The sequence below is a fragment of the Dermacentor variabilis genome, chromosome 4, assembly GCF_050947875.1.
Source record: "Dermacentor variabilis isolate Ectoservices chromosome 4, ASM5094787v1, whole genome shotgun sequence".
Taxonomy (NCBI): Eukaryota; Metazoa; Arthropoda; class Arachnida; order Ixodida; family Ixodidae; genus Dermacentor; species Dermacentor variabilis.
In genome coordinates this window covers 121,786,979-121,811,664 of record NC_134571.1, presented here as the reverse complement: position 1 = coordinate 121,811,664, position 24,686 = coordinate 121,786,979, and the positions used below count along the sequence as shown (strand labels likewise).

Below are 24,686 nucleotides of genomic sequence, written 5' to 3'. Positions count from 1 at the left end.
TTTATCTCGCCATGATGCGACCTACGGACACATGCGGAATATCAAGGAGAACCATGTTTATCTCTACATCCACCAAGCCGACACATTATGTAATTATATAGAGTTGCTTACGCTGTTATTTCTGACTCGGTGTGTTTTTGTGCTTGTCCTTGCCATGATTACAGACATTATTATTCCCCCAGGAATCTTTGGGCCAGAAAACGTGAAAGATAAGTAGTTTCTCCTGCTTCGTTATAATAATAATAATAATAATAATAATAATAATAATAATAATAATAATAATAATAATAATAATAATAATAATAATAATAATAACTTCTTTATTTCCATCAGTGATGGAGGAGACTGCGGGTAAAAGTCGCTTTAGAGGCAAGCGACTTGACTAGAGCCCGCAGCCTCCTTTACAAGGCAAACAGCGATTTAACAGGAGATACATATACATAGCAATTGACGACATGTGAAATTTGCACAAAAATAAACGCAAAAACACAAATTACCTGAAAAAAGCTCTTCAATTATTTAAGAAAGATTGAGTGACAAAATGTTGACGTAAAGCTCGTACAACAGTTGTATAAATATCAAGGCTTGATTTGAGAAACAAATTTAAAAGTGTTGGTAGTGTGTATGATATCTTTTGTGTAGAATAATTGGCACGCGGAGTGACTACCTTCCACTGTTCCGTACACCTTGTGATGTGAGAATGTGTGTTCCTGGTGAGATTAGATAACTCATGAAGAAACTTTAAATTCTCTTTTACCTCCCGTTTGAAAGTTTGACTTAACTTGCAATGATAAAGGTTAAACACGGGTATTATATTTGCTTCCGGAAATAAGTTTGATGTGTGGGCATTGTAAGGCAGGTTAAATAGTACTCGCAAAAACTTTTTCTGAAGTATATGTATCTTTTCTAGATTCGTACGTTATGTGGTACCCCACACGAGCAGACAGTAATAAAGTGTAGAAATAAATAGGGTGTTATAAACAAGAACCTTGATTCTGTAAGGTAATAGTGGTCTCAGCCGCACTATCATGCCAACTACACGAGATAATTTGCCCAATATCGATTCTATGTGCATGTCCCAAAGCATGTTTTGTGTGAAAGTAACTCCAAGTATTCTAAAACTATCTACAATTTCTATGTTTACATGGTCATAAACAAGGTTGATGGAACTGATTATTTGCTTAGATTTGGGCCTAAAGATTATTGCTTTTGTTTTGTTTATATTGATGTGTAGACAGTTTTGTTTTGACCATAAATGAAGAATTTTCAGAGCAGTGTTAGCTTTATTCTCAAGGCTACTAGAGTCAGGTGATGAAAAAAATATACTCGCATCGTCTGCGTACATTACGTATTTCGCATATTTATAGATATTTACGAAGTCATTTATATATACAATAAACAGGAACGGGCCAAGAATACTACCCTGAGGAACGCTTCTGGTGATATGTTTCACATTTGAGCGGCTATTGTTTATTTCAACATACTGATAGCTATTATCAAGATACGATTGTATAAGGCTTCCACAGTGCCCTCGAATACCGTAGGTTTCAAGCTTATCAAGTAGAACCGAGTGAAGGATGGAATCAAATGCTTTAGTAAAATCAATATAAATACCAAGGACAATGTTCTTAATTTCAAATTGCGATAAAATAAATTCTTTTTGATGAAGTAGTGCTAATCCTGTAGACCATCGTTTTCTAAATCAAAACTGGGCTGGAGAAATTAGGCTGTGCTTGTCGAAAAACTTCGAAACCTGCATTAGTATCAGTTTTTCTAGACCCTTCGAAAAAACAGGTAGTATAGAAATGGGTCTGTAATTTTTAGTTTCATTAACGTCACCTTTCTTGAACAATACCGACACTCTGTGCTGCCATTTTAATTATTCTGCTTCTTATCAGTCTGTTTCATCGTACAAACCAGAGGTTCTCAGAAAGTACAAGTGCCTTCACTGTCTTCTGAGCCGATGACGGTTGGGACGGTGAAGATGGTGTGCAAAAGGCATCAGACAAAACCGATCATATAGGTGAGGAATGACAATGACAGCAACCCCTTGACTATCTTTGCGCTGATTCCTTGTTGCCTCGTGGCTCTTACGGAAATAATAATAATAATAATAATAATAATAATAATAATAATAATAATAATAATAATAATAATAATAATAATAATAATAATAATAATAATAATAATTGGCCTCCTGTTGCTAGTGGTCTTAACCAAGGGCGATTAGGACAGCCGTTTTATTTGGTAATAGAATCAATCAATTAATCAATCAATCAATCAATCAATCAATCAACTTGTTGCAGTTCACTTTCACTGAATTTATACTTCCCAGCAGTGCTTACGTGCGGGAGTAACTTCGGGACTGTACGATCCAAACGCCCAGCAGAAACAAAAAAGTATGAGAAAACTTTTTTGTCCTCATCATTTTTGTCCTCATCATTTTTCCGCCCTGGGCCCCGATGGCATAAGCAACAAGCTCCTGCGAAACTTAGACGATCCCTCGGTCGTGTACTTCACGGGCGCCATCAATGACGTGTGGGGGCGGGGCGAGCTACTTGACGCCTGGAAGCTCGCCCAGACGATCCTCATTCCTAAACCGGGCGAGGCAACTGGCGTCGATAACCTTCGCCCCATCTCGCTCACGTCATGCGTGGGTAAGGTGGCCGAGCATGTCGTACTCAACAGAGTCGGCCGCTATCTCGAAGACGAGGACTGTTGCACACACCACATGATTGGCTTCCGACCCGGGCTCTCGACGCATGCTTCTCCTGAAACACCAGATCATAGACGCCGGGGCCACTTGGGACACCCGCGCCATCTCGGCCTCGACCTGGAGAAGGCGTTCGACAACATCGAGAACTCGGCGATCGCGGACTTAGGGCTCGGGCGCTGGTTCTACGAGTTCGCCCGCTCCTTCCTAACCCGTCGCAAGGCCGTGCTCCGTGCCGGAGACCTCACGTCGAAAGAACTCGAGCTCGGACAGCGTGGCACCTCCCAGGGCTCCGTCCTCTCGCCGATGCTGTTCAACCTGGTGATGATTGGGCTCTCTGAACGCCTCTCGAAGATACAATGAATCAACCATACGGTATACGCGGACGACATCACCATCTAGTGCTCTGCGGGGTCCGACGGCTTTATCGAATCCGCTCTGCAGGAGGTAGTCGAAACTGCCGAGTCCTACCTCGACCACAAGGGCCTCAAGAGCTCCTCAGCCAAATCGGAGCTGTTGTTGTACTGCCCAAAACGACAAGGCAAAAGGCCTAAGGGATGGAAACCACCGACCGAGCGCAACATCACCATCCGCACCCGAGACGGTCGCTCAATCCCCACGGTCGATTCCATCGCGGTACTGGGAATGATTATCGAGGCGGGCGGATCAAACATCCAAACGGTCCACAAGCTGACGACAAAGACGGACAACGCAATACGACTCGTACGCAGAGTGGCCAACCTTCACCACGGCCTCAAAGAAGACAATCTGCTGCCTCTCGTACACGCGTTCGTCCTATGTCACTTTACATATATCGCAGTAATGCACAAGTGGAAACAATCAGAGCGTGACAAGCTCAATACACTCATCCGAAATGTAGTGAAGCGAGCTCTTGGGCTCCAGATCACCACGCCGACGTATCGACTCCTCGAGCTTCGGGTGCACAATACGCTCCATGAGATCGCTTAGGCTCAGGAGAGAGCGCAGATGATACGACTGACGATGACCAAGACCGGCCGTCACATCTTGCACGAACTCGGGTACTTCCCACCGAACGCCCAGGATCCACCGGAGTTTACGCTGGTTCCCCGCGAGCTCCGCGACCTGATCACGATCGCACCCATTCCGCGAAACGTGCATCCGGAACACAATCGAGGCAGGCGCCTAGCCCGGGCCACCGCGTTCCTCAAACGAATAAACAAGAAAGCGGACGACGCCGCTTTCCTGGACGCAGCCGCCTACCGATGCAACCGAGCCTACGCCGCGGTAGCGGTCTCGTCCTGGCAACGGACTTTAAACGCCGCCACGGTACGCACACGTGACCCCAATGTGGCGGTGCAAGTGGCCATAGCCCTGGCAATGCTCGACGATAAGCGAAAGACAATATTGAGCGACTCGAGACCGGCCATCAAAGCGTACGAGAGAGGAGTCGTCTCCGACCAGGCGTTACGCATCCTCCGCGGCGCTGATCCGAGCACCTTCAAACACCACACCGTCATCTGGTTTCCTGCGCACCTGGGTCGGATCCCGGGCGCCCTGCCTAACCTCAACGAGACAGCCCGCGATGCTGCGCGCGCGCTTACCGACCGCGCCGTCACCACCGGGCAACCGTGTCTCGATGAGTTGGAGGCGAACGGGGACGCCCCAGTGACGTATAATGAAATCACGGAACACTTTTACTTGGGACGACGCCTCATCCCGTCCTCGCACCACAAATTGAACAGGCCGCAGGCGCTAACGCTACGCTTGTTGCAGGCACATACTTATGCAAACCCCGTCAGCTTACACATCATCTACCCGGACATTTACCCCGACGATGCGTGCCCCTCGTGCTGGGTCACGGCGACACTCGCACACGTGCTCTGGGAGTGCAGAAATGCTCCGCCCGATTCTACCTCTGACAAGTAGGAGAATACCATACGAAGCCCGCTCCTACAAGACCAGCAGGCTCGCGCAGCGGCCGCCAGGTACTCCCTGTAGGTACCTGCGTGGGAGACGCCCACTGCGCGCTGACGTGCGTCCTGCAGGACTTTTATTAAAGTTTTTCCAATCCAATCCAATTTTTTTGTCCTCATACTTTAGAATCTTTCGGCATGATCATTAAGCGGCTTCAAGCATATGGAAATTAAATAAAGCATCAAAACACGTAAATAGAATGCAACAAAAATAAGACCTCCAATGGACTACGAAGCTGTATACGCTTGAACCTTAAGATATCGCCTGGGTACTACAAACACTACTACCACTCCCGCTATCTGCACATTTGTAGATTACTTGCAAAGTCGTGAATTATTTCTGTACCGGTCACTGTGCCTGAAATTGACGTACATATATCATGTCTCGCTTCACAAGGGGCAGCTTCAAAGTAATTCAGCAGTAGGAGCAGCGAAGAAGGGGTGGGGGGGTCACTCAATTTCTGTCCTGCGCAAATGCTTCCTCCTGCACTACACGCACCCGGACCCCGATTTTTGTTACCCATTTCTACATATCATCATAAAGGAAGACAAGAACAAGAACTTCCCACTCGGCCCTGCGGCTTTTAACTCTATCGTGTCGTTGTGCCAGCAGCTGGCGTGATCACAGCGACACACAAAGAATGAACAAGAGCGCTGCAACGCGATGCGCCGCTGTGTCGTGTGCCTGCAACACCCTTTGCCGTTTTTTTCTGCATGACGACTCATTGGAACGTTAACATCGGACGCTATCGTCAGCGATCGAGCAGTGTGCGAGAAGGTCACGACACTCCCTTGTTTTCTATACCCCTTGCAACCGGTCGACTGCGCTCAAGGTTATTTCGCGGACGTTCACTGTATGCTGTTGGCCATGAGTCGCCCGTTGCGCGACCTCGATTTCCAACGCTACAGCTTGCTGCAGTTTCCCTGCTGTGGTTAAGCGGGGCTCCTCAGTGGCGGTTTGATTTCTCGCTCATTTACAAAGTTCAGAGAACTAGACACGAATCAGTGCTCGCCAAGTGTACGAAGTTATGGAGGGTCCTTTAGCCTTAAAGAAACTGCGTGACTAGCTGGTGATGTCGTGGCAGCTCGTATAAAGAGGCACATGAAATCACAAAACGGGATTCAGTAAGTGTGCACCGTGCTCTAAACTTACACACTGTCAATGAACACATCACTCGCCAATCCTATTCCTGCCTGTGGACACTTCCCAGGTATGCTGGCTACGCGACGAAACTATTTCCTTCGAAGGTCTTCGCTGGGTGAAGGTATTTAACGTAAATGAGGTTTTGCTATGTGATTGGCTCTAGCTTTCCTGTTTTTAAAGATATAGCCCCGTTTATGTTTGTAAATTATCTCAAGAATGTTCAAAAGTTGGGCGCGACTGTCTCTCGGAATGTAAAGATGCTTTCCCGATCTTTTACGGATCCGAACACTGGAATAAGGGCATGAACGTTGACTCGCTTGGCATATTATGCACAAGCAGCATCGCGTCCCCTGTCGGTTGTCCGGTGGCCTTCCAATAGGACATTAATTTATTCCTTGCACTTGGCGTCGCGCAAAAACACCGTCGCGTCAAGTGTACAGCTGTGCTTCATTCTTGAAGATCCGCCCCACGGCTGCGACGCTGGAAGGGCCAGCATACCTTTATTTTGGAAGTTAAAAGTTAAAAATTCAGCGTCACATCCACCCTTTGCAGGTGATTGGCGACGTTAAAGCCATTAACAAGCTTTCTCAAGATGAGTGAATGTTTGGCGATATGTTTTATATATTACGATGATTATTGTATCCCCCGTGCTGTAGCCCTGTTTCATTCGTGTATTACGAAAACTTATTGGCATGTGAGCAGACACACGAAGTGGCAATCCGGCTGCCAACCACAACACCGAGTGATACAACGACATAGTATGTCTTCTTGTAATTACAACACCCCAGTTGAAACTCCGTGACAACATTCATTTTCCTTGATATCCTGGCTGCCACTTCTTTGCAATGGTATCCATCAAGCGGCCGTGATCGACGCGGATGGGTCCGTTCCGGATGGGGCGATATTGCCTTAACGTACTATGTAGGGCAGTATACCTTTGTTTACCGTTGGCCCATCCATTCTGGGGGATGGGCCGAAACTGGCCACCTATCAATACCACATACACAGTGCCGAGGGTCTAGGTTGTCTGCTCGGGCACATAGGCATTGACCGTAGTTGTCTACCGGGCCAGCACACAGCTAATGTAGCTAGTGGCCCAAGCTAGTAGTTAAATTGGGTCAACGGGTGCGTGAACGATGTTAGATACCTACCGCAAATTGGGTGAAGTTCAAATGAGTGCTGATCGCATTGAAATTGTACCACGTTCGTACACGCGTGCTCGCGACGACAGTATACGTATGATTCTTCTCTCTCACACAGCCAATATCACCAGCTACTCTCGCCCACTGTATGTGATTACAAGCGCCTGCCACAATACTGGTGCGAGAATTTTCTACTGCAATGTTGTGTTTGTCATTATGTTGCTTTTTAGCAGCTAGGCTGCTGTAACATGGAATAAACCATGTTTTAGTGCCGTCTGGTACTTTTCCTGCGGATTCCCACAAACACACACAAAAAAAAAAATACGGAAGTCCTCTAATAAATCAGTCACTGGTGTCGTCGTTCGTGTTGCGTTTGTTTTGTTTATGCATAGCTTTACTGAGGAAAACAACTACTACGGGCTGCGGTCCTCCGGTTTCGCGCTTTGGTGGTGTTGTTAGAGCTAAAATAATTCCTGCAGCTTGCCTTTCCTGATGATGCTCAAAAAGTTCAGTATTTTCTTTCACTCCGGCTGCTGGCTCTGTGGGATGAATGCATTGATGGAAGGAATATCGATTATGGCTCCGTAGGAAGCTCTCGAACAACGACCTCATTCTTTCTGCGATTGAATTCCCCCCCCCCCCCCATGTTGCAGCCACATTTAACCGGCCAACGTGTGCGCTCTACTAATGGTACATTCAGCTTTGACTCTACTGAAACGATTTCTCGCTCCACATCGGGGCCAGAGAAAGCGTGCGGGAACCGAGCGTTCAGCCGCTCGCTAAAACAGCCGGAGGTTATAAGAGGAAACACATCACCGCTTCTGCTGTTATAAACAAACGTGGCGGACAAACAATGCCACAGCAAACACCGCAGCAAAATCCTCGAGGAGCATTGCTTCTCCGCTAGCGGATTGACTCTGCGTGATGTGAAAAGTTGAAGATGGAATGCATAACAAGTCTTGCGTGCCATGTTTTAGCTGCGATTATCTGAGCGGTAGTAAGGCGAAAATGTTTGAATCCCCAAAAAATTAGAACACACGCAGGTAATGGATCGGAGTCCTTCCTCGGAAAGATTTTGTATCGACATTGTAAAGACTTTTTTTGCAGCTCATCAGCGCTAATATTCACAGGTGATGTCCACCCGTTTTACTGCGGTGTTTTAGAGCCATAATCTCTATGGTTCTTTTATGGTAAAAAAACTAATTTACCGTAAAGTAGTGTCATCAGACTAGGAATTTATCCGCCGCTTCATCCCAGTCCTATGGCGTCGGATGAAGAAGCGCCAGACGCGTCTTGCGCTGATCGCCGATTCTACGCAACCCGATGCTTCTACTTCAATGAAAAATTGTGCGTGTAATGGAAACAGTCCAGAAAATAAACGACAACGAACAACCTGAAGAGCGCCTTCAAGCATGCCACTAGAAAAGGCAAGCGTCGGATTTCAGAGCACAGCATTGATTCCGTGATAGTCATAGCGACGATATTAATCATGTTAACTTGCTGCTCACTGACAACGCGTTCTCTGGTTATGCGCAGGTATTCGTGGTGCACTTTGTCGTTTCGTGTTTGGAGCCGAAAACATCTTACACTGATTCACGGACAGGAAGAATTCGGAAATTGGAGTGGTCGTTTCCCCGTTTGCGACGCGATGCTGCACCAGCATTGTTCCGTGGGTGCCTATCGTGGGTGCCCGACAGCTTTGTTCTGGGCACCGTGGGTGCCCAGAACAAAGCCGTCGCGAGGGTCGTGATGTGAAAAGGAGCCGGCAAGAGGCTTCACGACTCACTCGGGCGCTCGAGGAATCTATGAGAACCTACAAAGCGAATCAAAAGAAAATGCGCTTCTCAACTCTTCATGAAATGAATGTGTGCCTCCACATTGTTGAGGAGTGCAGGCTATGTCTGAAAGCGTCTTTCAGAATTTTCGATACCCTTTCTCGTAGTGCCTGCTATCATAAAGCCCAGATTATAGGTACCCTTTCTCGCAGTGCCTGCTATTATAAAGCCCAGATTATAGGTGGCAGTGTTTTGCCAAACAGTAACAGCGATTTGAATTCTTCATTCGTTGTCTCAGAAAAGTTTTGCATACTGTCGGATCAACCACAAAGCTGTTCTCTCCTCGTTGATGCCATTTAATCTCTTGTCCAAAAGTTAGAAAACTGTGTTGAACATAAAAAAAAAGAAACAATAGAGTTCCTTGCAAGGCAATGACGGTGGTTCCACAGTCAGCCGGACGAATTCTACCACAGGGGCATTTCAAATTTAATGCTGCGATTGGACAAACGTCTGAACCCGTGTGAGGACTATGTCGAAAAATAGTGTAAGTCACGTAGAATAGCACGGGTATTCGTAATCACTTCTATGTATCTTATTTTCACTAATGAACGAATAGAACCAAAGGATTCGTCCTAGTACATGACGCAAAACACACAGTAGTACAAATGCGCAATGCTTCGTGTTGATGTTAATGTTTGCAGTGAGAATTTAGCTGATTTAATGTGCGCGAATGACTGTACTGGCCGTGGTCGGCCGGCGGGCCACATCGTGATGTCACCTGACGCGCCTGCCTGAAAGATGGTTCTAGGCGGTGTTGCCACAGCGCACAGCCGCAAAGACACCCACCCCTGACAGCCATGGCACAGGCTATAACAATTACGAAATTTCCAGGAACAAGTGACGACTACGTCTCGGCTGCCAGGCCGAAGCTGAGAGTCCTCGAGAGCTCTGAGCTTGAGCGTGGTGCTTTAGAAGCACCAGATGAATGCGTTTGGGGCACTAGATTTCGAGCAGCCGAATTCAGCGTGCGCCGGATAAGCACTCTGAGCGCTTGAAATCTACCTTTGAATGCACCATAACTGTTGGTTTGAAGTAACGAGAAATTTCTGCAAAATGAAATACGTGATAGTTGATAGGAACACGAGCCCACGAAAACACCTGATAGATTTTTGGCAGCAACACCACTTAGCAATTCTTCAGTCAGAGAGCATACTTCTTATCTAGTGTTAAGGCTGCTACCAGTTAGGGGAACGGAGTTTCTGTGACCTTCAACAGCGTCTGTTTGGAGCTCGAACCCGAGTGAACGTCGGAGAGGGTTCGGCAGGGAAGACAAGGTGATGTAAAAACAATAACAGAAATTTATTACATCGTCACAGGTGAGCGTTGCGCTCTGAGACAGAAAGTACAGGCACGTTCAACGTGCGCGTTCCGGCAGGCAAGGGCAGAAACGACGTGTTTCGCTGACCTTCTTATACCCTAAACCACCCGGGCAGCCTCATTCTCTCTTGTTTCCTGGTAGAGGGCCCTGTCTGCACACTGGTCAACCCCCACAGAGGAATACAGAAAAAAAACCCTCCCTCGCGTAGAGGTAGTGAACGGAGGATAGAGGAGAGTAGGATTTGCATTGGTGCACAATTCGGTCATACACACCCCACGGACAACACTTTTCACGTTGACGAGCGTGACGATTAGGCACGACGTTTCTCAGGTGGTTCATCGCCGTACACAGTGAACCGTAACACTAGTGAAAATGAAACGAGCTGTTGGAGCAGAGCATTTGCAAGTTCAGGTTTTCTTTAAAATCGCGATTATTTGGTCGATAAATAAACTGAGTGTATTTATTAGCTCTACCTCAATATAAATTCTCCCATTAAAATTTGTATGTTCGAAAACAAAACACAAAGTGCGCGAAAGCTGATCTGACAGATATCACTCAGTGTCCATAAGTAAGTTTCACAAGTCAAACAAACGATTGATTTCATGAATGGTTTTAAACACCTAGTCTGAAGTTGTATGCAAGACTTCCTTTTGACCATGTGTAAAGATTGCTGGAAAATCGCAGGTAATGTATATTAGCCATTTGCAATGTATATTGACGAAACACCAAGGCTCTGCTAATTGAGTCATTGATACACGCCTCACTTATTAGGGATGACACCAAAACAAAGAAAGAAAAAAGAAAGAGGTTCGCGAGAAAGAGATGGGAAGGAGCAGTGGTGCTGGTCCACTGATGATAACACCCATCAGGAGGATGCGCTTCTCCAAACACACAAGCCTTGAGGAGCCATGTGTGAATGAGCCGTACAGTTCTCAAGGTGCAAGTCCGGGATGTAATTCTGCGATCTTCTTAGTTGGTGCGAGAGACAAAGGCACACTGGCGCAGTTTTCTGTGAACAGAAGTTCAGCCACAGCATGCAACCTTTCGGTTGAGCTGGCTGATATTTATGGGAATGGTTGCAGCTTCGTTGAATGTCGGGCACTAAATTATTAATCTCTTATCAGGCATTGTTCTTTTTGTATCCGCAGGCACACAAGCTTTCGAAGAAGCCGGTTCTGCTGTGCACCAACATCTCTTGGCGATCATAATCGAAGTGCTCACACCTCCCACCGAGTTCCGTTGGTACGAGGTCACCAGGAAAGCGGTCCCAAAACTTAGAAGCTTCGTCGCCTACGAAGTGGACCTGGGGTTGAAAAAAGTTGCAGCAGAAACATTCAGTACAGGGTGTCACCTCTGTGTCGCGGCTTCATTTTGTATAAGCGCCCGTGTAGATTACACTATGTCTAAATTTTTCAGCACACCACATGCTTTGCTTTTTTTCTGCTTTTAGTTCAGAAGGGTACAAAATTGCATGTGACATCCGATTTCTGGAACAGACGGAAATTAAACCTACGAGAAATCGCGTGATATATATGAATAAGAACGTGCGCTAAAAAACTTTTTAGGTATTCCCTTCAAGGCATACTTCCTCTTGCAACACTGAAGCCGAAGCTTACTGAATTCGCGTCTTCCTACCACAATTCCTAAGGCTATAGCATCCCTTTCGATATATATGGCCCCAACGGTTGAACACGGCCTTGTCAGGATCTTACCTTTTGTTCTCTTATCATAAAAAAGAAATAAATTTTCCCTTTCACTTTCGAAATCTGCCAAAATTTGTTGGCGTTCTGGAGTTAACTGTTGTGAACAGCTCGAGGGATGGTTTTGAGAAAATGTGACGTGGAAATGCCCATAGCTATGGTAAATCCCTTTAAGGAAGGGTATCCCGAAAGTGGCATAAGTATTGCAAAGCAGACATGACTTCGTATGCTGATCGTTTTTCATATCACAATTTGAACGTGTCCTAAAGGTAATAATTAAAGAAGTTTTGCCATTTCGCAGCGAATCATTGAAAGCGATAGCAAGATGTAGCGTTGCGTTGATTTTCCTCAGATGGTGCTTCATGATGACGTGGTGGCGACAGTGCAGCAGGAAGAGTGCCCTCTCAAAATTCTCAAGGAGGCGTCTCAAAATTCTCAAGTGTCCCTATAATCGCTATCGCAGCAAGGCGTCATTACTGCACTTTCTTTTTTAGGTACCTGGTCAAAAGAATTTATCATGCACGTAATTTCCGACTTTTCTTGAAATCAACCTAAAGTGGAGAATGGTGCCAAATGTCGAAGGCGATAAACAAATAATGTTCGAACTGCGCTCAAGTACACAGTACCACGGCGGTATCACAAATAAGGCTCCAAGGACCAAACCTGAAACATCTGAGCAAACTTGATCATTACTCTAGTTCTGTGCACTCTGCGCCAGTGTGAGGGTGGAACGAATAATTTTTATTGACAAGTTTTTCCGTACGTCTCAGTCAAAACGTCATAGACAGCAAGTTCTGAAAGCCAGATGACATTTCTGAATGACATTTTGGACTTTGATAATCAGAATAATGAACTTTCCTTCACCTTCGTGCAGCCCTCTACTCATCATCATCCCTGATCACGCCTTTTCATCTGCGTTCACTCTCCCCCTGTGCAGAACTGCAGGCTAGAGCGCACGAGCTCAGGCCGACCTCTCTGCCTTAATTCCTTCAAATAACTTCTCTGACTCTATCACAGAGTGGTCTTCATTATATAGTTCAAATTTTGAGCTGCTGCCTTGAGTGAGCCTTTTCATTATGGCGGAGTATTATTCTGTGGCAGCTTAGCTGGCTTCAGCGTTATGAGGATGCTGAACATTCTCCCCACAATTGCTGTGTGAAGAGAAGGAGGAGCTGGCGCACGCACTAACGCTTGAAGATGGCGTTGAATGAACAATGAAAGCTCTTGTAGATATAGTAAGACTTGATTAGCTCAAGCGGCTTACGGGCATATTCGTCGCCGCCCCGTTTGAAAGGCTATGTCACTAGAAACAACAGCAACAACAACAACAACAACAACAACAACAACAACAACAACAACAACAACAACAACAACAACAACAACAACAACAACAACAACAACAACAACAACAACAACAACAACAACAACAACAACAACAACAACAACAACAACAACAACAATAATAATAATAATAATAATAATAACAATAGTCACCATCATCATCGACAGCACTGCTGGCATATAACGCGGGTACGACGTCCGAGAGAAAGGCGCCTTTTTCTTAGAGATGATTTTACATTTGGCGCAGTTGACCAAATAACTATGTAGACGTTGCTAACAATGGCTGAAATCAAACAAGCCTATCAGCTTGCTCCATATGAACGGCTAAACCTTTGCGGACATTTCAACGCCCTAAAAGCGGTGAACTTCCGGACTTGGACAGTAAAGCTGACTCCAGGGGAGCTTGTGACGAATCTCAGGCACATACGCGCGTGCACATATGAGCCCACTTGGCAGAATTAACGTAGCTGGAGGGAAAAACAGAGCACACTCACTCTGCTTAGCAGCTTGCTGCGCAGGAACGGCTTGATCACTGCAAAGATGAGTTCAAAGATCTTCGGGTGGTTTGTTATGTAGACAGCCTTTATACGTACGGGCCAGCAGTCCTGTGGAAATTTAGTTCACAAAATGATCAGTTTCATTTAATACCGATGGAAAAAAAATGATCACTACAAAGCGGATTAAACGAGAAATTAGGCTGGCGTCGGGTAATATGTTGTCCTGTACGTTGGAATAAGGCATTTATATTAACGTGGCTACTGTCGAGCGATTTTCAATGGTGGGTTGAGACTGAAGATAACACACATTAGCTCTCAGATCTTCGAGAAAAAATCCCTCTATAATTTGAGAAAATAGTGCATTTAAATGCCAAATGATACAAAATTTCACTTCGGCTAAATTACGTATAGATGAGTAGCATAATACCACTGAACCAATGTTGGCGAAACCACAGAACTTCTAATTGTATCTTTTTTTGGTTAGAAGCCCTTAAAGAAGCACCTGAGTAGATAATGCGTGCCCCTAGTGGTGGCACTGTGACGTAAGTCCCAGCTCGCCCCAGGTGCTGAGCACTCGCGTCGGCTCGCGGCTCAACGCCTGGGAAACCACGGAGGCCAATGAAAAATCGGAGGACGCTTAAGCTTCGCCTTCAAGAGTGGAACGCGACAGCGTTCCCGTCGACCCGCCAAGGGGTGTAAGACAATGGGCTACGGCGCAGCGACTACGCGCCCCGCATCCGACGCGGTGAGCGTCGAGCAACGCAGCGTTCGGCGCGACAACGAAATGTGCGCCTGAGCAAGCGACGCACGCCTGAGCCTTAGAAACAGCTCGTTTCTAAGGCAACACCGCGTTCACTAGAGGCGCTTTTGTACCGCTTTGAAGCATCGAACTCGTGGCTCAGTTGCAATAAAGAAAAAGAAAACTCGTGGCTCATTGGTAACGTCTCCGTCTCACACTCTGGAGACCCTGGTTCGATTCCCACCCAGCCCATCTTGCAAGTTGTTTTTTATTCATGAAGTGCCTGCTGGGATTTATCGCTCACGGCCAACGCCGACGACGCCGACGACACCGGCTTTTCTGCGACACGAGCTCCTTAACGCTGTCCCGTTAAAACACGCACGTCGAGTAGGCAGCGGTGCCACAGAGCTTGCGCAGATGTGTAGTTACATTCATGAAGAGTATGGCGAGAAACCGCGCCTTAGATCATAGGTCACATTCGCCGAGCAGTAACGGCGGTTTTTTTTTCTCAGCTTCAATGTCAGAAACAGCTATACTTTAGAGCTTTTCGTGATGCTTCCACTCGTAGTGCAAACCCCCAATTTTGCACGGAGGCTCCTCTGTGTCTACACACTCAGAAAAATTACATCCACTAGGGTGAATTAGAAGTGGAGACAACCTTTACGTACCCTTGCTTTTACTCAAAATTTCTAACATGGGTGCGTTCGTTAGCAGAACGCCTTTAGGGTTCATTAATTTCAGGGTGGTGAAAGTGCATTTAGTGGGAAACGTACACCTTCCAGTACTTAAGGGTGCTCGGGCACTTCAAGATTTCAAGCAGACAAAAAGCCGCAAGTGTATATATCGCACCGGTTTGTTCGAAGTCATTGTTCCAGCACATCATAAGGTCACAGTAGGCAATGGATTTCAACCTCCTACTTCATCTACCTGGCGTCCCCGGTAATAAAGTAGGAAGGCATCGCTTTTTCTTTTATTTCCCACGCTGGCTTTCGCTTTTTACCTCTCGCTTTGTTTAAGAAGTTTCAGGTCGGTGTTGTTTGATACATCAACTGGCAATCGTCAGTGAATCATAACGCGTAAGCCAATCATTGTTCTTAAGGCACATTTTTTTCCTCGTGTAACATCGGGGCTAGCGCAATATGGTGCGCAGTAAGCCTTGCACTGCTTCGTGCTGTACCGGTTGGAATAAACATCCCCAAGTGCGTCCAGGGCAATCTCCTACCACTGATAACGCAAATATTATTGTGGTGGTGGGGCGCTTGGGTCATCATCATCATAATCAAAGCATTTATTGGTCTCTGCAGGATAACTCACCAGAATAACTGCAGGAATAACTCACCGTGTTACACCCACAGAAGATGTCATAACTAAAACCCCTGCATCCACGCGCCACCGCCGCTTTCTTAAGTAGCGACAACCTTTGTTGTGCGCCGCCTTTTTCCCTCACACCAAATCCGGTTCTGGTATTTCCGGTTTCGGCGTTTCCGCTTCCTGGAGTTGCGCTGCGGGAATTTCCGCTTTGACTGCTGTTAGACGATGGTGAGACGCCCGCGCGTGCTTAGCAGAGCTGTGGCAGTCACCATAAAAAGAATGCAAAGGGGACAAGCTGTTGTATTCCGCTGAAGTAGTAGTTCGCGGTCGCTGTTTTCCAAATGCACGAAAAACGGCACTGGTCTCCAAGCGGCCAGGCACTACATTCCACTGTACGTTGTCGCTCGTGCCACAACTAGTCGCAGGTTGACGCGAAGCAGCGAACACTAGCAGATCGCTGGTTACAATAGGCGGTGGTTCTTGGATGGAACCGCAGCTGGTGCAATTAAAGCCTCTCCAGCGACGCGAAAGTAAACAACGCTAAAAAACAAAACGTCACTTCCACTCGGAACAGGAAGCTGCAGTTACGTAAGTTCCGCTTGGCGCCGGAAGCTAAGGGGGTGAGTGGGAGAGGAGCGTGGAGGAGGAGGTCAAGTTGGCGGTACTTAACCTGGTCGGCGGAAACGTGTAAAGAGGGGCTTTAGTCATAACAAGCCAACAAACACTGACACCAAGGACAACATAGGCGAAATTACTTGCGCCTAATAAATGAAATAACAAAACGATAAATTAATGGAAATGAAAGTGGATGAAAAAACAACTTGCCGCAGGTGGGGAACGATCCCCCAACCTTCCAAGGTTGTGCGATCCCAAAACCTTCGCAGGTTGTCGGATCATTTCCCATCTGCGGCAAGTTGTTTTTATTGCGAAGCAATACTACTTTAGGTCGCACTTCAGCCCGTTCCGTGGTGAGGCGGTGGTAGGCACCATTGACCTTTAGCGTGACCTCGCTGCGTGACGTCACACCACGTGACCTAGAGTGACGTCACACCAGCTGTGTAAAAACGGGGCCCCATCTCACGCCGTCGCGAGGCGAGGCGGTAGCCACCAACGGCGGCCTAACTCCCGCTCCTCTCACCAGGGGCGCTACGATAATGATACATCTCACTCCTCTGAACAGGGATAATTGTCTGAACAGGGATAGTGTACACTCATCTGTGTATACTATTGCTTCACAATCACCAGGCTTAACCAAGCTAAGCCACGGCCGTTTTTTCATCCACTGTCATTTCCATTAATCTATCGTTTCTTCATTTCATTTATTAGGCACAAGTAATTTCCCCTATGTTGTCCTTGGTGTCAGTGTTTGTTGCCTTCTTATGATACTTTCTGTACGTGTAACACGGTGAGTTATAAACACGAGAAAACACCCTTAAGGGTGCAATTTTCCTAAGTGTGTACATTATTTTAAAGCTTTTTAACGTGGTCCTAGCTATCGTTATTCTTTTGCCTTTCATTTTCTATAAGCAAGCCCGAGGGCATTTCTGTTTGCATCGCCACCTTGCACGTTCTTCGTGTGTTTCTGAATGTGTAGAGGCTATTGCGAAGGCAAAAACTGCATGTGTGAGTCCCAACCGGCTCAACCTAGTGGCAGGAGACTTGGCTTCTAGAGGGTTACGCGTTCGTACCGCCGATAAAGAAGGATGTTTTGTTGTCCTACCTGATGGCATGTTTCGTCAAGAAGCTTGTGAAGCAATGGATAAAAATTTCAAGAAAATTGATGTTAAGCCTGCCAAACAAAACAGCGTTCTATTGAATTACTGCGTTCCCTCAATTTAGAAAGCCTATCTGCCTCAGTCAAAAAAGCAAAGGGCCTGCATCTTGAAGTGTTGTTATCATGTAAAACGCACAAACCTGGAGAGCCGTTCAGAGCCATTGTTACTGAAAGAAGCACTTGGCAGCAGCAGGTAGCATCGTTTATCTAGAAAGAGCTTTCCTCGTTAAGAATCCCCGATCCGCTAGCAATCTGTAATTCTGAGGCTGTTGCACAATATTTGAGGGAAAACAAAACAAAGCGATGCAGCGCCTTCAGTGTTGACGTACAAGATTTATTTTACTCGATTCCCCTCACAGAGCTGTTAAAAATGTTAAATGTGCATTTGCGAAGTTAATGATGAAGTAAAATTTAGAAATAACAGCGGAGCACCCGTGGAAAGCTTTATGGAAGTACTATTCTTTGATCTTAGTTCTACTTTTGCCGGTTGGAATGAAGCAATGTATGTGCAAAAATCAGGTATATGTATAGGTTCCAAGGTAGCCCCAATACTAAGCGACATTCTTCTAGCTTGTGTAGACCAAAGTATTCACAGTACTTTAGGAAGCTTGGCAAAAATTTTCCGATTTGTTGATGATTTTTTGGGTGTTTTTTATGGGAAAGACCATGGCTTTAGTGTGGTTAATGTACTGAAAGTGTTCCATGAATGTGGCCTAGGCCTTAAGTTTACCTGTGAGATTGCCAAAGAAAACGAACTACAGTTTCTAGATCTTTCTCTGCGATTGCTACCTGATCACACATGCTGGATGTACAGCCCTAGATGAAAAAAGCCCATATTACAGTACAAATCAGGACATTGGAAGATTGTAAAAAGCGAAATTGCGGTGTCTTGCCTTCGGGCTGCTTTAGTAAAATCTTGTTGCCACCTAATAAAAGAAAGCTTTGACAATCAGGTAACAAGACTAGCTTCAGTGGGATTCCCGGAACACATTATAGTAAGAGCGGCCGCAAAGGTAATAAAAATAGTAAAGGGCGTACAACCCACAGATTCAAGGAACAGGCTTAGCACGAACAAAAAGTGCCTTGCAGTTGTATCTTACGTCCATTATTTTTCCCATGGGCTAAAGAATGTTGCCAGCCGGTATGGCGTTGAAGTGGTTTTCAGCGCTCCTAACAAGGAGCAAAAACTGTGCCAAGCTATTTCCAGTAAGTTAGACAATAGGGTAAAAAAATGCAGCTGCGGTCTGAAAGAAGATAAAAAAATTCACGAAATGCAGAATAGGTGTTGTGTACCGGCGTCCGTTAACCTGTGACAACATGTACATAGGACAAACCGGTCGGTGCATAAACACCCGTCTAAAAGAACATGAACGTTCTCTCGGTAAAGAAAATCATTCGCACTTGTCGAACCACTGTCGAACCACTTGTCGAACCAATCTATGTCATTGGGATCCGGTATTTTTGACACTAACATTTTGTTTTCAGATAAAAACAAGCTAACACGTGAAATCACAGAAGCATTTCATATCAAGAAGTGCGCTGAAAAATGCATAAGCCAACCATCGCTTGCAATCACTGAAAATGAATCTGCTTTTTTAAATACTGGATGAACCTTCTTAATTAGTTTTTAATCTGTTTCTGTTTTACTGACCACTCTTGTTGCACATGCTCAGCGCTGATAGCTGGGGTATACATGTTCTGTATCTTTCTGAAAACAAAATAGCTGTGAGTAAGCGCTCGTGTGTCCCCCTTCACTGTGTCCTTGTCAATTGTGCGCGCTAAATATTTTACTGTGAATTCGTACCAACCCACCCAACTATCAGTTCTGCTCTTGAGTATGCCACCAACGCTTATGGCTGCACCAAAAAAGGAAAGCTTCAAGTTGGATTGCTTCTTTCTTTATTAATGTCCAATTAGACAAGTGAATGCGTTTTGACTGAGACCTTGTCGTGAGTTATAGGCTCCGATAAAAATATTAGTGGCAATGGAAGCTCACTATGAAATGTGAGCTTCATGCATAAATTTAGCACGCGAATCTGAAGCTTAAATGGAAGAGAAGTGACGTCACCCAAGTGAAATATTGCCAGCCTATAGTGGGTGCGTGCTTGTTAACGAACCTATTATATCGTTTACTCGATATCACTCGCGCATATTTGCACAAGCGACCACTATTACTCAGAAAGAAAGGTTTATTGCTTGCTATTATGTCAGCAGCGCGATCAATATATACCTTACAGAAATATAATTGCGGCTATATCAACTGCTCTAAATGGCAAGAGCCGAAATTTCTTAAGACAATGCAACGGGCCGAATATTGTTTTTGGAAATGCATTGCAAAGAGCTGTGTACATAAGTAAATGAGTGACAATCAAACAAGAACACATTATTTAACTAAAACACGCTATTTCACTTCATAATCACTTTAGGGAACGTATTGCAATATCCAAACTGAAGCCAGTTTGCGCTCGAGTTATGCCTACGCAGCTTGAATCCTGGCACTGCCACGTAGTTAGAATTATTTGTGCGTCAACTAGATCATCAAATGCACTGGTGTTACACTGAGCTTCATACCGTGTTCGTGGAAGGAAGGTGTTGGTTAAAATGTGAACTAACACTCGAATGCGTTTCCCCGGAAGTTCGAATGACGCCCATGTCAAGATTTCTGCTAAGCGTATACATGACTTGAAAAACAACCAGATTTAATTAAGTGATTTGCGAAACCCGCCAATATGGCTGAGTGAACATGACATTCTGTTGAAGAGAACGAGGTCATCAAGTCAATTCCCTGCCACGGCCGCAGCAATCTGACGGAGAAGGAATGCAAACGGGCTCGTTCCCTTCTGTTTTGGTAGACGTTAAAGAACTCGAGGTGTTCCAAGTTAGTTGGGAGGCACTCAGTGCGGCGTTTATCATATTACGTGTCTCCCTTGGTGTGTTGAACCCGACGATTTGATTCCGAGATATCATTTTCATCATGAGCAGTCTATTTCTGTGTCCACTGCGGGACTAAGGCCTTTCCTAGCAATCTCCGCTCGTGCCTGTCTTGCGCTAGATGATTTCTACTTGCTGATGGAAATTTACTAATTTCGTCACTCCACCTAAGTGTCTGTTATTTTCCACTGCACTTCACCCAAGTAACGCACGTGACAAAGTGCGTTACTAACCGCCGACAAGGACTCCAAGAAAAATATGTACTCCGAATGGTGCAAACCATCATAATTATCAGATTAACCTACCACATCTCCTATCATAACCTGACTCAGACCGAGATGCACCAGATGATTACCTCCTCCATACAACGCTAAAGGTAGCGCTGGGACTACCCCAACGTGCGTCCACACAGCTCCTACTACGACTCGGGGTGCACAACACCACACGCGAACTAGTCGAAGGTCATCTTAACAGCCAATGGCAACGTCTCCAAGGAACAACGCAATGGTGCTTCATGTAATTCCGGCTAAGATACCAAACACCAAGGAAACCACAACAGGAAGACCGCACACTTCTTGCGCTTAGCATTCGCTACAAAATTCAAGTGGCTCCAATTCCCCGGAATATGCACCCTGACCGTCATAAATGCCGAAGAAAGGCAAGAACCCAAGCCCTGGCTCGACTCTTTGGAGATGGCACATCGAACACACCGGTCCTACACACCGACGTGGCCCACTAACCACAGAGACGTGCCCTATGTCTAGTCGTACTAGATAGTACAGACATTCTGAGGGCTTCGGCCACGCTCAACACTGTGGACAGTGGCACAGCGGAAGAGACTGCTATCGCTTTAACCATCGTACACGCTTCAGCCATATGGGCACCGGATGGACCCATCACAGTGATCACAGGTTCACAGACCGCCTCCAGGACTTTGGCACAAGGAAGGGCGACACCATACACATATGGCATCCTTACATCATTACATCCCACAGCGCTAAACAGGCTGCGTATAGTCTGTACATCTGGACACGCCTCTCTCCATGGTAATGAACGCGCTAATGCGGTAGCCCGAGAGCTCGCTAACCGGGCGTCATTGGAGGAGCAGTCCAACCCAGACGACGCACCGACAGAACCACTGAACTACACTGAAATCCTACAACATTACAGAGATAGCAGGAGACACTCCCCCCCACCCACATAATTCCCATAACCGAGAAGATGCCGTCGCGCGGTGACAGCTTCAAACTAATTCATTTCCCTGCCTCTTTTCGAATCTTTACCTCTTCTACCCACACAATATATCCCGCATACTGTCCCTATTGTGGAGCAAAGCCCACAGTGTAATAGCATTGCACCTGGGAGTGCCCACACCCTCCGGGTTACTCCCTTATTCCTTCACCTTCCCCTTCCTCCTGGGAGACTGCGTTGACAACCTTAGATTAGCAACAGCAGCGACGGCTGATCTGGCGGGCACGCGGAGTGGCGCGAGCCAATGGGGCCCGGAACTGAGGGCTCCACCATACGAGGAAGTCACCCCCTCTCATTACAAATAAAGTTTTTTCTCTCTCTCTCCCTCTCCTTGGCACCTTTTCTGTGATTCTAATGGCACACCTGTGACCTGCCCTACGCATTACATGGCCTGGCAAGTTCAATTTCTTTCTTTTGTCGTCAACTAAAACATCCTCTATTCTCGCTTACTCTCTGATCCCCACCGCTCTTTCCCGGTTTTTTAACTTACGCCGAACATTTTTTCGTTCAATCGCTCTTTGTGCACTCCTTAACTTGTTAACCTCGAATTTTATTCGCCTTATGTTAGCACTGATAGAATGCCACAATTGCACACATTTCTTTTCAACGACAGTGGTAAGCCCTCAATTTGGATTTGGTGATGCCTGTCTTATGCACTCCGACCCATTTTTATTCTTCTGTAAGTTTCCTTCTCATGATAAGGGTCCTCTGTGAGTAAATTGTCACAATAGCACAATTTTGGGTGTTGTTCGAGTAATTAATAAACAGCTAAGGTTATAGGGCGCCTCTTACCGACTGTTGATTTCGCGTTACGTGGCTCCATTTTTTTCTGCAATCGTGGATGACTATTTCGTATCAGAAGGTTACGTAATCTAGCCACCAGTATGCGGAGCGAAATTACAGCAAGCAAAGTCTCGTTTCATCAATGTGCGGTGATAGAATTTCTGGTAAAAGAGCAAACTTCAGCTGCAGAAGCTGATAAGAGCCTACAGCTAGCGCATGGCGACGCGTGAATGAGCTCGAAAAGTGTACCAAGATGGATGATGCATGTTAGAGATGGCTATACAAGTGTTGAACATGAGCCTCGGAACGGTCGCCATCGGGCAGCCGCTACTGAATTCGACCTGGGGACCATTGATGCACTCATTAAACAAGACGAGCGAGTAACAAGCGACAAATAGCGAGACTGCTTTAAATGGGGCACAGTGCAGCTCTGGGGATTGAAAGCTTAGGTGACCGAAATTTAAGTGTAGCTATACTCGTTAAAACAGTGCAAAAGTTCCTTCGCTTATTGCGTGATAGGATGCTACAAGAAAGATAATGTTGCGGCACGACAATGTGCGCCCAAACACTTCCTTCTAAGAAGTGGACAGAATTTCAAGAATAAGAAGGGAAGTCCTTCCGACATCCACCTCTAATTCTATCAAAATCGAGGCCAACGTTACGAGACAACAAATGAAACGTGTGCAACATTGCTTACTACCTCAACAAAGTTAGGACGGAATGGTACCCGACGGGTATTGTTGTGCGGCCCACTCGGTACGAAAAGCGAATGCCGAAAAAACGGGGACACTACGAGAAAAAAAGAGAACAAAAGACTGAAAAATAATAACTGAAGTTTTTTAGGCAACGAAGCGCAATCATCCGCGAAAAATTGTTGTCCGTTGCTTTCAGTATGACCGTGGTATCTGGATATTCCCTAACTCTGGCATTATTCAACCGCCATTAGTTATCCTATTTAGTAGATATTGTATATTGCGTAGTTTTGAGCAGCCCCATAACTTGATATCTTTCTTTTCTTTAGCCAAGGGCATAACCAATACCTACCCACAATAAATTTGTATTTTGTACTTGTTTTCTAAGTGCTCGCTATTTCAATGCATTTTGTCGGGCTAAAGCTAAGTATGATTAACATTGCCCTTCCATAGAAAAATACGAGAAACACAAGCGTTCATAGACACCGCCTGTTCGCTATTGCATTATCAAACTATAGGTTGCTTGAAAAATCAGCGCTGAAATGTGATAAGAGTAAGAAAATATATTGCGGGGAAACTAGCAGCCCCCTTATTGACAATAATGGCAGATTGTGCTATGAGAACGGAGCTGTCTCTCTGTACCTGCATAATGCTAGCAAATTTCATCAGGTACGCTGGTGTGAGCTGCGTCACGTGACGGATGTTTAGTCCCTTCATGTCCATGACGCACTCGACTCCACATATTGATGCAACATCTTCAAGGAGCCAGCTCCCCGTCAACAGAAGCCCTGCTCTGGTAAAGTCCAAAAGGCTACAGATGTCAGGGTTCCAAGCACCTGGAGGGAGAGTGAAAATAGCTCTGACATGGATCGCACTTGCACTAGAATGGCGCAGTGATATTCTGCTGAATACTGAACGTTCCTTAGGGAAACACACACCCACACACATTGGACAACGTCTATATAGTTCCTCATTGTACCGTCACATAATCACCTGCCACCTACCTTTCCCTGTGTCTCCTACTTCCCTCTGACACTCACCGTTTTCAAAAAAAGTTGTTTCATCATCCCACTTCCGCTTTTTCTAGTGAGGAGTAGAAAGCAGGAGAGACGCTTTCCAGGTCGACCTCTCCTCGTTTCTCTTCATGAAATCTACTCTCTCTCTCTCTCTCTCTCTCTCTCTCTCTCTCTCTCTCTCTCTCTCTCTCTCTCTCTCTCTCTCTCTCTCTCTCTCTCTCTCTCTCTCACACACACACACACACACACACACACACACACACACACACACACACACACACACACACACACACACACACACACACACACACACACACACACACACACACACACACACACACACACACACACACACACACACACACGTACACGCACGCACACACACGTACACGCACGCACAGAGAAAAAAAACGGCCATCTCGTGTTGATGCCGGATCAAGGAATCATAAGCAGGGAAACCAATAACCCGCCACGGTGGCTTACGGGCTATGGTATTGCACTACTAAGCAGGAGGTCGCGGGGTAAATCCCGGCCGTGGCGGCCA

The 24,686-nt window shown here is 45.9% G+C and overlaps 1 protein-coding gene across 1 annotated transcript; it reads right to left on the bottom strand.

Moving 5' to 3' along the window:
* Nucleotides 1-10,640: 10,640 nt before the first annotated feature.
* On the bottom strand, nt 10,641-23,951 carry LOC142577920 (alpha-tocopherol transfer protein-like). The gene is made up of 3 exons (XM_075687359.1): nt 23,769-23,951; nt 13,643-13,753; nt 10,641-11,410 (listed from the first exon to the last, which is right to left on the bottom strand). Exons 1-3 carry the CDS (start codon nt 23,847-23,849, stop codon nt 11,228-11,230), a joined length of 375 nt encoding a protein of 124 aa, XP_075543474.1. The 5' UTR covers nt 23,850-23,951; the 3' UTR covers nt 10,641-11,227.
* Between the last annotated feature and the right edge of the window lie 735 nt (nt 23,952-24,686).

Coding starts and splice junctions, on each gene's coding strand:
- LOC142577920 (XM_075687359.1), bottom strand. CDS start 23,849: ATGGACATGAAGGGACTAAACATCCGTCACGTGACGCAGCTCACACCA. Junction 13,754..23,768: donor AATTTGCTAGCATTATGCAG/GTACAGAGAGAC, acceptor AAATTTCCACAG/GACTGCTGGCCCGTACGTAT. Junction 11,411..13,642: donor GCAGCAAGCTGCTAAGCAGA/GTGAGTGTGCTC, acceptor TTTCAACCCCAG/GTCCACTTCGTAGGCGACGA.